The sequence below is a fragment of the Myiozetetes cayanensis genome, unplaced genomic scaffold (assembly GCF_022539395.1).
Source record: "Myiozetetes cayanensis isolate MyiCay16 unplaced genomic scaffold, myiCay2020 scf15, whole genome shotgun sequence".
Taxonomy (NCBI): domain Eukaryota; kingdom Metazoa; phylum Chordata; class Aves; order Passeriformes; family Tyrannidae; genus Myiozetetes; species Myiozetetes cayanensis.
The window spans coordinates 11,257,863-11,275,132 of record NW_026087159.1 but is presented as its reverse complement, the minus strand read 5'-3'; the positions used below and the strand labels follow the sequence as shown (position 1 = coordinate 11,275,132).

General features: G+C 50.0%; 1 protein-coding gene across 1 annotated transcript in view; it reads right to left on the bottom strand.

Moving 5' to 3' along the window:
* Positions 1-1,206: 1,206 nt before the first annotated feature.
* Positions 1,207-17,270, bottom strand: part of CD99L2 (CD99 molecule like 2) — a 31,962-nt gene continuing 15,898 nt past the window's right edge. The window contains exons 2-11 of the mRNA XM_050310210.1: positions 15,718-15,780; positions 13,680-13,718; positions 12,140-12,235; positions 11,845-11,925; positions 10,791-10,883; positions 9,072-9,134; positions 7,936-7,971; positions 7,717-7,830; positions 5,232-5,297; positions 1,207-4,789 (exon numbers count right to left, since the gene is read on the bottom strand). Coding sequence (XP_050166167.1) covers positions 4,725-4,789; positions 5,232-5,297; positions 7,717-7,830; positions 7,936-7,971; positions 9,072-9,134; positions 10,791-10,883; positions 11,845-11,925; positions 12,140-12,235; positions 13,680-13,718; positions 15,718-15,780 — 716 coding nt within the window. The 3' untranslated portion in view covers positions 1,207-4,724. The remainder of the gene's footprint in view (positions 4,790-5,231; positions 5,298-7,716; positions 7,831-7,935; positions 7,972-9,071; positions 9,135-10,790; positions 10,884-11,844; positions 11,926-12,139; positions 12,236-13,679; positions 13,719-15,717; positions 15,781-17,270) is intronic.

The following is a 17,270-nucleotide window of genomic DNA, read 5'->3' as shown; positions in this document are numbered from 1 at the left end:
GCCACTGACAATGTGATAGGGGGAACAACCTGAATCCAGTGTCCCAGAATGGGATGAAGCCTTGGTAACCAGCTGACACGTTTTTTGCTGGTATAGTAAGTCAAGTGAATCATCAGCATCAGACACTTTGCTATAATAGTCATTTCAGAGCTGAATTTACATTTCTTTCTCCTTTGTAGATAAAAGTAATTTTTTGTTGTTTCATTAAAATGGAAGAAGGATTTTAAAGCTGGTAAACACTCCTATCTGCCTGGTTCTGTTCCCTGCAGAGGCAGCCTTCTCAAGGAGTTAAAGCTTTAAACAAGAAGTGTTTCATTGCTTTCATTTTCCAAGAAAAGCTGTAGTAATTCATATGCTGTATTGTAGTAACACCAGGAACAGCTGGTTCTCCATAAGCTGGAAATAAGGAGACAACAACTCTCATTCATGTGCATTAAGCCCCACAGCAGAGTGAAAGGGGCAATTCAGATTATTCCCCAAGTGAAGCATTTATGGTAGAAAACAAAAAGGAATGTCCATTTGCTGAGGTCACATCTGCTGAAGTAAGTGGGTATCATGGAGAGCTTTTACCTGCCAGATCTTGTGCAACTGGGAAGAAAAAAATTTTATCTACAAGAAGCACGAGTCAGAAGTAGCTAGTTTGAAATACAAACCACCTGTTTTGACTGTGAGGACTGACCATTGCATCATTATACAAAGGTCAAAAGCTTAGCTTGCACTGCATGGGAGATTCATCTTCTGGGTGTGAAAATCCAAAAAAAAACTTTTCCTGGATTTTGCAGGAAACCTAGGGCAGCAAAGAGGACCAAAAACCAGCCAAAAAAAGACCAAAACCCAGCCATGCTGAGTGCAGCCAGGAGCACAGGGCACTGCCTCAGGCAGAGCTGCTAAGTGACCTCAAGGGGAGCGTGTGTGTGCACGTGTGCAAATACTTCATTTTTTACCATGAAAGCCTTCATAATGGTATTTGTTTTGTCACCAAGTCCAATCTGGGGTGTTTTTTTACATCTTTGGTGTAGTCACAGAAGAGGTGGTGTACTGTAAGGATATAGCCCACCACTTGCAGTTTACTTCCACCATGAAAAACAGAAAAAAATCAAGCCTAAAAGATCTTACTAGTCAACTTGGTTTATTTGGTGTTTTCCAAAGGTTTTCCCCCCATGTCCCTTACATGCACATTAACAAAAGGAATCATTTTTCTTAGAGAGTAACATTCAACCCCCATTTGGTACAGGTCACTTCTGCAGCAGCAAACAATCTGCCTTCCTTAAAGTAGGAACTTCACTCAGAAGAAAAGGATTCTCTCTAATTTCACAATCCTGTTGTTTCTGAACTTCCTTTGTTCCTGAACCTCATATGTTGCAGAAGCAATTTTTAAAGCCTCAGCCTGTCGACTCATCCTATTTTTTCAGAATCTGAAATGGTATTATGGACTAATTCCACTTTTATCACAACACATGAGTAGTTAAGGATGACAATAGAGCACTTGTAAGGGTTAGTTAGTGGAGTTGCATGAAAATGACTCCGTTTATAGTGCCAAAAATCTGAAATTCATGTCAAGTATTCTCAACTGAGGAATCTAAAACAAAGTTCTACAGTACTGCCAAAGGAAAATGCAAGTAATTGAGAGAATAAACAACAGAAAAAGAGCCAGCTGAATTCTTTCAGTTCTCCCTTTTCTCTGTCATTGACAAACCTTTTCTGAATCATTTTATTACCCTTTAAAAATAGCTTTAGTTAAGCTGAAGAGAGGTCATAAAAAAAGCACAGGTAGTACAGAAATTCTCAGGACATCTGTATGTATAGGTTTTGGACTCATGAAAAAAATCCCAGTTTTCCAGTGGTTTGTGGCCTTTTTTTATAAAGTTCATACCATATATACAGAATTTAAATGCAGGATTTTTAAAAATTCCATATCCAGATTTAAAGAGAACAATTAATAATTAAACTAGAAGTCAGTGCTGGGTCAGCTGTTCCAGAACTCAGATCACTACTAGGAAAATACAGAGGAAGCCTCTCAGTTGCTATAATGCCTAAAACATGGATGATGTATAAAATCCCTGTTTCTCAGAGACTGGTCTGGCAGTTCAGATGGAGAAGGGGACAGACAGCAATAATTTGAGCCTTTGCTGACATTTCGCACTAAGAATTTGACTTTTGTCCAGTTTTGAAGAGACCCAAGTTTAATTTCCTTGCTGCAGCATTTGCCAATATTTTCCTGTTTGAAATCCCAGAGAAAGAGATCTTCAATCCTGTTATTTTAAGTTTTGTGAGTGTTCTCCTTCACTGTGCATTTGTGGATTTCCACATACTCGCACATTACACCGAAGCCAGAGAAAAGCCTTGGGCAAAGGAGCAACTTCTGAGTCCCAAAATCTGGGTTGGGTTTTTCAGTGAAACCCCTTGCTGCCTTCTTTCTTTTTTTTTTTTTTTTTTAACTGCAGAACTGCAGTTTTTTGAGTTAGACTCGTGTTTCCTCTATGTCCTGATGTAAGAGTTTCTCAAAGGAGCAGTAGGGGCTGTGTTCTTTGAGCCACACTGCGCCCTGTTGCTCTCTCCTCTGGTCAAACAAGGGAAAACCCCTGATGTGCATCTACAGGAACGCAGACATGGGCAAAGGGAGGAATGGAACACTGGTCACTGGATCTAAGCTGGGAAAGCGGCTTCTAGTGATCATCAGTGCCCTGCTACAACACCTCATCTGCAATAACTTCCAGAAAACACATTTCATGCTACAGCTTTCAGATGTGTTTGGGTAAGAACAAGGAACAGGCACTGGTGCTTGGGACTGGAGATTTACAAATCAGCTGTGCCAGCATCCGAGCACCTGCACATGATGATCTGAATCCTGCAGACCACACTTCCTCCACAAAAACCTGGCTCTGGGAGTAAGCACAGAGTGCATCTCCCATCTCTGTTTCCTCTGCTTCCATTATCTGAGCAGCCAATAATTAAATATTTTTCTTTCCTATTCTAAACGCATCCATAAAACAAAGCAGCAGCAGTTTGGAATAGTATTGTTTTAGCCTAAGTGTTCTGAGTAGTCATGAGGCACCTTATAAACCACTGTAGCTGTTCTGCTAGAGCTAGTGTAAGGCTTTAAAAATGCAAGTGTTAAAAGGAGCATAAAGAATTGTGCAGCTATTGCAAAATACTTAAACAAGTTACTAGGCAATTTTCCTTCCAAGTGGAGCTGTTAGGCAGCGATGCTCCTGGGCTGATTCACCTCCTGGCAAGGCCTTATGGAAGTCGTGTCTACCTGAAAGCTGTGAATTTGTACATCAAACTGAAAAGCTTTTTTTTTTTTTTTTTAATACATATTCACAAAATACGGAGTTTGCAAACCAATACAAAATGCTCGCATTTCAGGTTTACATATAAATAGTGAGTACCTCTTACACCACGTAAAGTGAAATTTCCTTCACTTGAGAACATGCTTTTTAAGTAATCATTGATTTGGACAAATGTACTGGAAAGTGGCAGTATCCACATTTTAGCAACAATAAAAAGGGTTGGGAAGAAAGTAGAAATTTAAACAAATTTTTGCAAGCTAGTGAAGGTCGGGCCCGGCAGCTGTTTGGCAGCGCTGCAGAGGGCTGTGTGTGCACTCTGTCCTGGGCAGCCCAGTGTCCTGCTGAGCACAGCCCAGTGCTTCCCAGACAAGCAGGACAGTGATGGAGGACCTGTCCTCTCAGGAGATTCTGCTTTTTTTTAAAGGTTAGTCAGTGACACAAAGGGTGAAGCTTAAATCCTTTTTCTGCCTCTGGGTGCCTGGGAGCACTCTCGGTAGTTGCTGATAAAAGGAGAAGGGGGGACTGCATCTTGTTACGCCTGGCTTCTGTTCTGGTACTGAGTGTTACAGGTCTTAACAGATACCTGCTTTGCTTATTTTCTTTGGAGTTAAATCTGTCATTTGTTCTAGTGTGACTGAGATCTGAACCTGTCCTTGAAAGCATCCAAACACACACAGCTTTCATTGTGGTGGCACTGAAGGTATCTCATGTCACAAAGACAAACTGTATCGCTTCTGCTCCATTCTGATCTCTAGCACTCAAATGGCATTTGCTAAGAGTGAACACTGCACACGCTGCTTTTACCTGGATTTGTGACTTGGCGTGAAAATCAGGTCCTTTGATTTGGTTGAGAAGCCCAGCCCTGCGTGGTGGTGGTGGTGGTGAAGCTCCCTCAACTCCTGACTTCGGAGCAGGGAGTCACCTGGCTCAGCCCGAGGCCCCACATGAGGACCTACCATAGGCACTTCATTTTTAGGTGTAGCTACACTAAGGACTGCAATCCACCCTCAGGAAATGTGCAGCTTTCAACCCCGCCGGTGGAAGTGACGTGCCCAGAGCTGATGGCAGAAGTTGGCTGGAGGCGCTTTGCAGAGGGCTTTGCGTGGTTTGGCTTTGGATTGCTATTTACAGGCACTTCACTGCCCTCATACCTGTAAGCTCTTCATTGACCATGACTGAAGTACCTTCTGTGGGCTTCCACACAGCTGCACACCAATCCTACAACATTACTTCGATGTAAACATAAACCTCTTTACAAAAAATAAACACATGCTACCAGTCTAACCCTAAAGCCTAGAGCAATAAGAAGCCAGTTCAAGCCTAAGTACACATTAAATAGCTTTGGAGTCAAATGAAACAAAAAGCTAAATTACAAGCATGTTTAGATCTCCGTTGCTGCTGACTGATTATTCCCTAGCTCTGGGTCACGCTTTATATCTTCGCACTGTCTTGTTTTGGTGGTTCTGCTGACTGCGTTTCCAGGACTGAATATTTAACTAGGGAGAAAGAAAAAAAAATGCCATGAGTACAATAGCACATGATGGAACCAGGGCGCAAGCAACGGGCGCCCGGCACTTGCTGATTGTATGTGACATTGGAAAAGCCTTTGCAGCAGCCTTGATTGTCTGTCACTGAAAGGAGGATCACGCTTCTCTTGTGCAAGACACTTGATGGCTGGATACATGAAAGCTAAATATTAACTGCCACCGTTTGCAGCATGAGCTCCTTGGGCTCTTACCATGGCTCTCCTTTGTGAGCGATGAAGGGGGAAAATCGCTGTGGTGGGTGTTTCACAAAAAGCTGCAGCACCACCTAAGCGGTGCCTTCATCAAAGGGACACAGCAGCTCCGTGCAGCACCAGGGACTTTAAAGAAGTCCCTGGGTAAAGCAGCTTTTGTGGCCAGGTGCAGGCAGGGGTAAGGGGTGCAAGGCTCTCACCTTGGGGCTCCTCGCTTACAACAGCTTCCATGTTTTCTCCTTTCACGTACTCCGCGTTAAGTCCCTCTGCGAAGTACAATAAAGAGAGGGAGATGGAAGGGTACAAAGTAAAAATTATTTGCTTTGATGCCTTAAAAACTCTGGTGATGGGCCTGCATGCTGTAAAAGCCAGGATGCCTTTCTGCAACCTCCTCTGCAGCGACAGCAGCGCAGAAGCCTCAGCAACAACCCACAACCAGTGCTGAGAGACTCGCTGGGTTTCAAAGTGCCCGCAGACTCTCCTGGCAGACACAGCTCCCAGCAGTGGCTCTTTTGTCTGAGGCTCCTGCTTCATCTTTATCACGCGAGGCAGCAGAGCTAATTCCTGTGCTAAGGCGCTCAGCTCGGAGTGTGGGGAGGAGGAGGAGGAGGAGGAGAAGGAGGAGGAAGGTTTTGCGGCCGGGACTGCTGTGCAGCAGGAGCCTCAGCACAGAGATGTGGCACAGCCTCATTAAAAGCTAAGTTATGCAGAGCTTCCAGCAGCAGTTCAGAGCAGGGCTGTGGTGATGAAGCAGGATCCCAGTGGGGTGTCAAATCCCGAATAAGTCCCTTATTTAAATGCAAAGAAGTTCCCAATGTTTGCAACAAGTGGAGCCCAGGCTAAGGAGCGAGGCTGAGCTCTGCTGGGTACAGGGGTGGCTGCAGGAGGGCAGACAAGGCAAAGGGGGTGGCACTGCTCGCTGAGGTCTGGCTCGGAGCTGCAGGTGAATTAAGACAGTCTGCGGTATGCCATGGACCTGAGGCTTCCTCTGCAGCTCCCTCTGAAGGATGAGTGAGGGGAGAGGCAGATGTGGGAGTGCTGTGCTAATTGTTGCATCCATTAGGGAGAGACCAAAGATGGGGAGGGGGCAGTGCTGCTTGCTAAGGAAGCTTGAGGCAATCAGGCCATGCAGCACACACTTTTTAGGCATCTGAACTTGTTTGTGCATCTAAATGCAGCACGAGGTGTGGCAGGGACTGGCTGTGCCTCATCACCAGGCTTGGATGGGGTTCACTGGTATCTCCCAATGCAGGGGGAGGCACAGAACGGTGCCAGGGCCAGGCCAAAGCAGTGCCACAGCCCAGGGCACAGCTGGTACCCGGCAGGTGAGGTGTAAGAAAAAAAGGTGGGATGAAGAATTCTAGGGAGCACTGTAAATGTCCTTTAGAGGAATCAGCAAAAAAGCTCCTCAGAAGCGACTCAAAGCTGAGGAGCGGAGCCGCAGCCTCTGCCCTGCAGGACGGCCGGGCAGGAGAAACAGCCCAGCCCGTTCCTCCTGTGCCAAGAGAGTGGTCACTGCACACCACTGCCTCCACCCTGACATGTGTTTCGCTGGGATAACACCAAATGCAATTTATGTTTTTCAATAAAAAGCCACTTTTGCAGCGGCTGACGGCTCTTAGATTTCTGTCATGCATTGCAATGTGTCTAAGGCCTGACATTAGCCCAGCATGCCATGTCTGATGGCTTAAATTAATCCTCCTTTATAATTAACTTTAATTTCCTGCCGCCTTTCTGGGGCTTTGTGTCTCTCAGCTTCCCCCTCATCAAAGCCTTTACTCCTTTTTTTTTTTATTATTTATTCTTGCCAAAATAACATTTAAGTGGGGGGAATATATACGGGTGTTTCATTCCATCACATTCATTTGACTTTTCCTGCTGATCTAATTTACCAAAATGCTGTTTGTTTCAGGCACAACTGGGAAAATAGCACGGCTCCAGCAGAAATTTCCAACCCCAAACACCCTTTCCCTAGAGCAAAGGGGACTCACAGGAGATTTCAATTCATTAATTTAGAAGGGAGCTTTTTCCAGCTGTTTGCAACCCCTCTCCTATAAGGGGCTGCAGGAGCCCACCCTGGGCAGGTATGTACTGCAGGCTGAGGCTGTCAGGACACTCCTGCAGTGCTTGCACTGAGCAGCTTTGCAGGGCAGCTCGTGCAAAAAGTGTCTTCTGTGAATAGAAAGTTTTGCTGCTTAATTTGCACTTAACTGCAGCGATTGCCACGCACCTGCTGAGGGTGTGGTGGCTGAACTCCCTCCCGGGCTGCCACAACTGCAGACACCCCCCCTGCTTCCTCCCCTGCTGCCTGGTGAGTTTTTACTGCCTCTGAGATTTTGGTGGGTTTTTTTGGTTTATTTTGGGGTGGGGTTCTTTTTATATTTACTGTGTTTGGTGTTGATAGTTTGTTTTTGGGCTGTGACTGTCTGTTTGGGGTATGAGAGGCCATGTGCAGCCCCTAGGGTGGCAGCAGGTCCTGGGGCTGTCACTGCTGGTGGATACCTGCTTGTGCAGAGTCTGATGTGGTGGGGGCTCAATGACCTGTGCTTGGGGCTTTGTTCTGCTACGCCAGGGGCTCTGGGTGCCTGAAACCCCATCTCCAGGCTGGAAAACAGCAGTGGAGTTCAGGGGGAGAATAGGAGTGTGCTTGCTCTGTGGCCCCAGGGTGCTCGGGGAGGGACTTACGCTGGATGCTGAAGCAGAACTTCTTCTGCTGGTAGGAGATGTAGCTGGAGACAGCCCCGATGAGCGCCATGGCCAGGCCGCTGGCGATGCCCGCGATAGTCCCCGTCTCCACCGCTGCAGGGCACAGAGAGAGGGGATGCTGTGTGATGGGGGCACCCACACCACCCATCCCATCCTATTCCATCCCACTGCTGCCCCCCCATCCATGGCAGCACCTACCTCCGCTGTAGCTGTCGTCGGTGTTGTCACTGGCACCTGCAGAGACACAAGCCCGTCAGCGGCCCCTCTGCTCCCCCGGCTGCCGTGCTGGGTGAGGGCACACGGGAGAGGGGTGGCAGCACAGCCCCAGGGACACCCTTGGGCTGGGGGTGAGCAGATACCCCCGTGGGGTGCAGCATCTCTGCTGCCCCCTGGCTCCACCAGGCTGCCCAGGGCAGCTTGGTGTTGTTTCTCAAGAGGGGCCTGAAGCTGCTCCTTTCCCTCTGTGTGTGCTTGGGGGGAGCTTTGGGGGAGTCTCTGCGGGACACACCTCGGCCTGCATGACAGCTCCCCTCATCCCTGCCCTTTGCACCTCTGCTGCTCTCAGTGTGAGGACAGCACCTGAGAGGCTGTCAGAGCATTACACAGCACACTGGTGCCATCACAGGGAGGTGACTGGCTGAGCTCCATCACGTCAGGGAACCCTCACTTGGCCTGAAGTGTATTTCACCTTCCCTGGTGAAACTGGGTGGGAGGAGAAGCTGCTCCCACTGGAAGCAGCGGCTCCCTTGCCGAGTCACTTACATCCTGAATTTATGGAAGCAGGTCAGTGTTGTATTAATGCCTCTGATGCGTCTTGTCCTTGGCACAGGGCTTCATTAAGCGTTGATTGGGCTTGTGGCATTCAGCTCTTTACGCGGCTCTTTTAATATTCAGTACTGTGGATCCTCGCGAGCGCACAGGCTTATCCGACTGTTGCTGGTTTTCCCCCTTGTTCCAGGCAGTGGTGGTTGTGTGGTGGAAGGCAAATGAAGGCGTGTGCCCTCTCACAGCACTGGGGTGGGCGCCTGCCCTCGAGGTGATAGGGGAGATACAGGCCCCATCCGCCCTGGTGGCAGCTGGAGCTGCAGACCCGCCACAGGGTCAAAACCAAGCACCTCCAACCCGTAGCACCAGGTGTGACCGTGGAGGCCAAAAACTCTTCCCCTTGGCTCCATGGCTGAGACCCTTTTTGCCCCGGCCATGGAGGTGAGTGCTGCGCTGTTCAGGGGTCTTTCCAGGAGTTTGGCAGATTACTGCCAAATTATCAGTTTAGTGATTGCTGAGCCTGAGCTGCGACCGCTAAAGCAAACAACCATACGTAGGTCACCGCTTACCCTTCTTCTTGTCTGGGCTGTATCCGCCATCCACGATGCTGGCCAGGTCATCATCTGAAAACCCTATAAAAGGAACAGGAATAAATGGGGGTTGGCACCTGTGGGAGCCGTGGCTGTGCTGGAGGTTGATGTCATGGACTGCTCAGACCCCACTGAGAACCAGGACTGGTGAATAAGCAGTTCTGCTTCCCTCGCGATTACCAGACGTTAACAAAATGTTTAACCTCAGATTATTTTAAGGTCATAGAAGAGGTAATAACCGACTTGAAGTCTAGCTCAAAAGAAATACCCCTAAAACAAAGTTTAAATGCTACTGTATTATTTTTTCAATTGAAATAACTGATGTATTTTAGAGTTCATGAAACGTTTTGGTATTCAGGCTTGGCTGGCAGTGGAGGAGGCAGGAGGAAGTGGTTTGTGTGTGCAGTTGCCATGCTGCCAGGGACCAGTGTGCCCTTGCCCTGCCTCTGGTGTGACCCTGGCAGCATCAGCTGGGCCTGGGGTCCTGCAGGCAGGAGCTGACCCTTATCCTTCCTGGAGGGACAGAGCAGTCCGGGGCAGAACTGAGTAGCAGCATGTCTTGGTAGAGGTGGAAGTGGGCATGTTTAACCCACAGAGAAACACGTTCTGTGAATCTGCAGCTGAATGCGTGGTGCTGTTGAACACCTCGGCTCTGGCCCCAGAGGGAGCCCTGGTGTGCAGCAAGGCACGTGATGGCAAAGAGACCCAACGCCGAGCCGGCAGAAGGCTCCTTCTCTGATACTGAGCCTTGGGAAGGGTCTCCTTTGCCTTAACAGCCTGGAAGAGACTGCCTTATTCATCAGCTTACCACAAAAAAACAGATTTATGGGCTTAGTAATGAGTGTAAAAAGAATGAAAGCCCTGACTATGCCAGAGGCTGGAGGGGTCCCAGGCAGCCCAGGGAGCAGTGGTGCCAGGAGAAGGCGTGTGCTGATTTGCAGCCAGTGCCACGTTCCAGCGGTTCCACACCTCAACCTCTCCTGCAGGAGCCTGAAACCTCAGCAAGCCCAGAATACCAAAGTGCAGACAAGTCACCTAGTTAATACAATGTAATAAAATACCTGACTGTTAATTACGCGTGTTGAGCAGGGTATACGGCCATCCCGACATCAATAAACCAGCCGTGCAAAGTCTGTTTCCCAGCTCAAGTGCTCAGGGGAACAATCCTCATAGACAAATGATTCATTCACTGGAGTATTTCAGAGATGGAAAAAGAACCCTCCCAGCCCATAGCACATGTTATGCCGGGGCTTCAGCCTGCTCTAGATTTACACCTTGGCAATGACTGCGAGCCCCAGAAGCACATGCCCTCGGTTAAGGAGCTGTCAGGTACAGGGACAGGGGAACTCAACACAACTACTGCAATTTAATGGGTCAAAAGAGACCCTGGGAAAAAAACCTGTGGACAGAGAGGCAGCAGGTCATTAGGAAGAGTCCCTCTCTGCCAGGAACTGTTGAGGCAGGGACTCCTTCCCTCTTCAGGGCCGAGCTGCCTGTGGAAAATCCCCAGTCTGGGCAGGCAGGGCAGGGGCGATGGGTGAGGCAGGACCACAGACTAGGCAGTGCCTGTATCCCTTTATCCCATCACTTAGTGGGGGTGGTGAGTCTGGCAGTGAGGGCCTGGGGAGGATCTCCTGCAGGTTCCAGGGAATAGCAGGACTGGTGGCAAGCAGGACAGAGAAGAGAGGTCAGCATTACCTTCACCTGGCCTTACATCTGGCCTCCCAGGATCTTTCCTATCATTCTTATCATCCAAGGCATCGGCCAAGTCAAAGTCCATAGGATCCTTTTCTAGAAAACAAGACTGTGATCAGCAGTGTGACCACAGGCTGAGGAGCTCTGCAGTCAATTCAATAATCAAGGAAATGTTCAGCTTTGCCAGGGAAACACCATGTAAAGAGATCAAGTCTCTGACAAAAGCATCTCCCAGTTCCACTATGCAGCTTTATGGCAGATCTTCTAAACACATCCCGTTCTGTGCTCCTATGGTGGGAAATGTCACATCCTTCCTGCAGAAACAGCCTCGCCATGGCTGGATTGCCAGGCAGTTGGATAAATAAGCCAGTAGGAAAGGTCAGAGCCAAACAGGCACTCCAAGGCCCCAGCCAGTGGAGGGGAATGATGTGGCTGTACCACCCTGATGTGCTGGCTGGAACAGCCTGTGACTTGATTTCTTGGAGTTATTTTCTCCCACAAATGGTCCCCCGAGCAGCCCAGCTCTGAGAGAGGCTATTGCCTCTGCTAAATGGCATCAAAACCCACGTCACAGAGCCAACTGAGCTCCTCAGCCCTCCCACCAGTGCTCACCTGAGTTTGTTCTGATCCAAAACTGGGGTTTTTTTTTAAGACTGGAAGCGCCTTTTGCCAAAACTCTGCCTGAGCAGGTGGCAAAACACCCGGCTGACAGGGTGCCTGGAGCCTGTGGGGTGGGTGTGCTGGTGGAGCCCAGCCTGGGAGGACGGTGAGCTCACAGCCTTCCAACAGGCACAGGAATGAAAAATGGTCCAGGAACCACTGAGACCCCCAGGGAAGTGGTAATGCTGAACCCCCCTTCAGCAGGGTAATGCTGAGATGCCCTGTAGGCTCTGTGGTTTTTGGTATTCGTTTTTTTCTCAAGGTGTCTCATGTGAGCAAACAGACTAGAGGCTGGAACACAAGGGCAGTGCCACTGTCATGGCACATCCCAAAGCCTCTGCCTGTGCCAGCAGCAGAGCCAGGGCAAAGCTGCAGGGGCTGTGGAGCTGATGCTCACCTGGATTACGCTTAGGAGGGGCTCTCGTAGTTTTTGGCTGCTTGGTTGTGGTGGTGCGGATGACATCCCAAAAGCTGTTGTCTGAAGAGGGGGGAAAAAAAGACCAAAATTATGTTGCCTTCTAAAACACAGGTTTGGGTAAGTGCTGGGAAGGGACAGCCACTCCCTGCAGGGAGACTGGGGCTGCACTGGGCTGCTTCAGTGCTCTGCTCTCTCCACAGCTTTGGCAGCCTTGACACAGGGGGCACCCCTGCCCATGGGTGCCTTGGGGATGCTCGAGCCCACAGGGCATTACCTGGATTCCCTGGCCTGGGGTAGGGCTTTAAAGTCGGCTTGGCTGGTTTGGTGGTTGTCTCCGGAGGCGTGTCAAAGAAATCAGCCAAATCAAAGTCTGCAGGAGAGAAGGGACTGTCAAACCCCTGCAGTCTGTGGGGACAGCGTGAGGCTGTGGGCACACATCCTGCCCAGCAGCTCTGCAGGTGCTGTGCACCTGGTGCTGCACCACTGTCAGGGGCTACTGGAGCCCCTGTCAGCCTGGAGCTGGACAGGGCATCCAGCCACTCTGCTGCTTAATTGGGACCTATAGCAGAGCCTTCACACCAGCCTGGCCACCGTCTCACTCTCCCCATCCAGGCTCTGGCTGCTGCCCAGCCCCAGCAACCCCAAAATAATGTGGGGGAGTCCTGCCATTATCCTGCAGCATCTGCTGAGAGCTGGTGCAGATGAGAAGGTGCTGTGGGGCCGAGCCAGTGACTGGACATGCTCTGCTCCCAGTGCAGCCGCCCGTGAGTGACCCCGAGCTGAACAGGGCATGCATGGGAAAGGGGCCAGGGCACGGAAACCCACTGCAGGAGCCCCTCAGTGCCATCGTTCACCCAAAAAGGACCCCTGGGGAAGAAGAAACTGGCTGAGAAGAAGCCTCAGCATGTGTCCATTTCCCAGGGAGAGTTTACTGGATCGAACAACCTCTCGTTCGGGCTGCAGTCCAAACGCTGAGGCCCTGCGCGTGCTTCTGGCACTTGGCTTTTCTTTTCCCTAGCAAAGACCATGCTGTCCAAGGAGTCAGACAGCTGAATTTGCTTAGATTTGTGCCAAGATCCTCATGCAGGGATGAGCGGATTCACTTCCCCTGCTGCAGTTTATTTCAGGCTCCTCTGGCGGGGTTGAGCAACGCCAGGGCTCCTGTGACCGCGCTATATTTAAAGAGCACTCTTTGGCCAGGACTGAGCCAGAGGAGCTGCTGGCAACAAAACTCGGGTGAATTTAAGGGAGCTTCCTCAACTGTGGCACTGCTGGGAGCCGGCCAGCCAGCACATCTGATGTGCACAAACAGTCAGACAGACACTCTCCCATAGATGGGGAAGTGTCACCAGGATGGGACTTTCCATAGAGGTCAGGGATATCTTGGATTAAAAAAAAAAAAAAAAAAAAAAAGGAAAGAAAATATCCTCTGGGCTTCCTTCTGGAAGGAAAGCTAGCAGGTGCCATGCAGCCAGGAACAAAAGCCCTTGTGTAGCTGAGCAGTGATTTGTGTCTTTTCCATTAGGATACTGCAAAGTGTGCGAAATTCAGCCTTGGCTGTAAATGCTCCGCTGCCACTTTCCTTCAGCATGGACAGAAATATCAATATTGCATTTCTCTGGCCACACAGGAGCAGTGCGTGTGCCCACGCTGGGTCCAGCTTTCCCTATGGGCAAGTGAAGGGGTCCCAAAGCACCTGCTGAGAGCAACACCCAGCCACACACAGGAACCTGAGAGGGCTCACAAAGTTCAAACCCCACTGGGAAGCAAACCCCATGCCGGGCTGAGATGATGCGCATGGAAGAAGGTCTCACCTGTTCCACCTGCAGGCTTTCTGGGGCCCCTGGGAGTGGCTGTGACAAAACAGATGGGGAGGAAAAATGTTAATCATGGGCATCAGTGAAAATGTCACCTCTGGATTGAGAATAAACGGGAAAGATTTCACCACAGCTTTCCAACGTCTGCATTTGTAGACTCGGGGCCCAGAGCCACAAGCACCCCATACACAGTGCACAGCCACAGGGAGCAGGACTGCCCATGGATGAGGACGGAGCCCAGTGCTCCTCAGAGCATTGCTGTGTTGGGCTGAGCGCTGCCTCAGGCAGCCACCATCCCATCCCATCCCAGCTGGTGAAGGGGAGGGAGCTGTAACAATCTGCTCTGGGTTAAGGCTCCTGCAGACAGCAGCAAACGGGATAGACACAGTACAGAACAGCGTGGAAACCAGGAGCGAGTTGCCAGTGTTTTGTTGTCCCCTGGCAGGTCGGTCAGTTCAATGACAGATAATTTCCAGTGCTGTGTTATGTGCGGGAGGTTCCCTGTCAGCTGGAAGGATTTCGGTGACACCCTGATACCCAGATCCCAGCCCCCTGACTGCTCCTGGGCTAAAACAAGATACAGACAGCCTTTGAGGGGGAAGGGAAGGGACAATATGGAAACCACTACCTATTAATAGTGGCTGGCATTACCAAGTATATGAATAAATTATGAGCAAGAGCTGTGGCTGCTCCATTCCCATTAATTTCTGTTAGACCGGAGTGGTGCTGCTGGGTTTCATTTCCAGTGTGTCAGTATGGTTTGATGTGACCCAACTCCAGACCCTTGATTTGCTATTATTCTGGGGCTGACACAGTGACTCCAGACTGGGGAGGCTGCAGGGACGGCGCTGCCTCTTCCCTCCACTCACTGCTGGCACTCCAGCCTGGGGAATGCCACTTTCCCTCTGCATGAGGTGGCCATTAGTCATTTCTAACCAGGTCTCCTCACATGCTGTATTAAAGAGCTTGCAAAATCCTAGATGAGTTGAGTCAGCCCTGTGACCAAGTCTGAAATCCCATGGTCTATCCTGTTCCCCTCCTGCTGAACCCGGCATGCAACAGGAGAGCTGCACAGAGCGTCCTGACACTATTCCACATAATCTCCAATGCAACACAGCACAAGTGCCTGTGTGTTGTTAGACTATAGCATAAGAGGTTAAGCTATAACCCTCTTACAGCTTTCACTTAAATACGTGTGGGTGTGATCCCAGAGCCCAGCTTCACTCATGGAGCACTCCCTGCTGCCGCCCGGCCGGGCACTGGGTCTGGGGGCAGTCAACCTGAGCCACGTGGGGAGGAATGGCCAGCGAGGGGTCCTGGGTGCTGGTGTTTGCAGTTCCACCATAGAGTCTCCGTGGCTGGGCAGCAAAGTGGAGCCAGAGATGTGTCTGGGTGCAGAGTGATGCTCTTGGGCTAGCTCTTGGTGCTGGCAGGAGGTGTGTGACATATCTCAGGGAGGGAAATGAGCTTCCTCCCCTCGGGTGCTGTTAGGTTCTCTCTTTGGGGTTTAAAACACCAAATACTGAATCTCTGTGTGCCAGCAGCAAGGCACCTCTTTTGGAAGGGAGTTTCCTTTGACTGATAGGCTACAGTGGAACTTAAGTGAAGCAAAGCAGCAACCTAAATTGCCATTTGCTTTCCCAGGCACCGCATTACAATGGCAGCGGGGAAGGACCCGGTGCTGTCCCTGCCTGGGCAGGCACAGTGAGCTGCCCTCACCAGCTTGTAACTAACAGAAGCAAGGAAGCCAGAGGGATGTGTTCAGTGCCACTGCTATGTCAGAGCACAGGTGTACTGTGCCTCTGTGGCTCCTCACAGGAATCAGGAAGCGAAGGGCACCTGGTCAGCAGCCAACTTCTCCAGGACTGTCCCCCGTCTCACCACAAACCCAGACCCTGTGTCTCCCAGGCAGAGATGATGAGGTAGCTGTATCCTCCACCACCCTCCCACCTGCCTCAGATACCAAAGAACAACTTGCATCTATTAGCATCTATTTGCTTTCCCCTCTTTAAAACAATACGTAAATGTGACTTACGTCGCTTGGTGGTGAGGTCAAACAGGGCGTCTTCTAGGTTGAAGTCGTCATCGTCCCCATGACCTGGAGACAAAGAATCGGCACTGGGTGTACTCACAAAGTAAACCACCTTTAAATAAGGCATGGCTAGACTCGTTTGCTAAAATTGCTTTAGTTTTTTGCTGGTTTTTTTCCAAGCCTGACCCAACACTGGTGATGAGAAAGACATCGGCCCTCTTCGAATGCTGTGACTGTTAAATTGCAGAGCAGTCATCTCGAGATTTTCCATTTGTCTGCCCTAATGGATGCAGTATAAAGACACATGCTATGCTTAAATTTGTCAAGGAGAGCCTACCAATTCATCTCTCGAGCTGCCACTCATCTGTGGCCGTGCTCACGATTATATGTTTGCCAAACACCATGAAAACACTGGGATAGCGCAGACAAATTCAGTGAAAAACAAAAAAGCCCTTCTCAAGTGCCTTCCAACATCAAAGGCTTTGTATGAAAATGCTGCTGCTGGCTTCCAAGCACGACTTAGCATTTCAGAGGCTGCCTGCATCATTCTGCCTCAGATATGTGAACCAGGACCAAACCCCCATCCCAGGGATACACCTGACAGGCACAGGCAGATTTTTTTGGTAGAGATGCCTCACCACAACTCCAGTCCCATATCCAAGGGATAACTCGGTGCTACATCATGTTCTCCTGCAACAGGGCCAGCTAATCCTTCCTTTCTCTGTCTTTTTTTCCGTGGCATTAATTACTGTTGACTTACCCTAGTTCTGAATGTATTTGTCTTGATAAATTCATGCTTTTACATCTCAGAGCATGCTGAGTAATTAATATCCTTTGGGTTTGCTAAGTACTGCAGCACTGCAAGAGAACATTAAAATGGCTTTCCTCTTATTCCTACTGCTAAATGGATTTAGCTATTGCCACCTGAGCTCCAGCACGCTTCATGAATAAATTTAAAGCTTTACTGACAAGGACAATAACAACGGGAAGGCATCAGTCCATCAGAAAGCAGGTATCAGCATTTCGGTGAAAAACTTCTACTGAGAGTGGTCACTAAGTACTGCAACAGCTGCAGCTCTGGTTCCACTTACTCACACATCACATCTCATCTCATCTGCCGTCTGTTAACCGTGCACTCAGCAAACCGGAGGGTGATGTATGTGCAGGGTCTGCGGCTGGGAAGTCGCTACGGGATTCTCCCCCCTCTCCAAAAGGCTCGGCATGAGGCACTGCTGAGAGGGGGTGTAAGGAATGCGTGTCCCAGCCCACGCGGTGTTTCTCACCCAGCCGAGCGATGCCGACCTTTCCCTGCGCGCCCGGGGGAGCGGCCGGCAGCGGGCGATGCAGGGAAACCCGTGTGAAATCCATGGAGAGAGGCACGTGGAAGAGCCTCTTTCTCAGCGCAGCAGAGCTGTGCCTGGCACCCTCAGCCTCCCTTCTGTGCCCCACTCCTCCCTTCCCAAAGTATTTCCCTCTCGGGCCTTACTGCTGGTGAAATATTGGTACTGCGAGGCTGGCAATGCTCTCCTGCTCTGACAGGGTCAAGTCACGGGGTT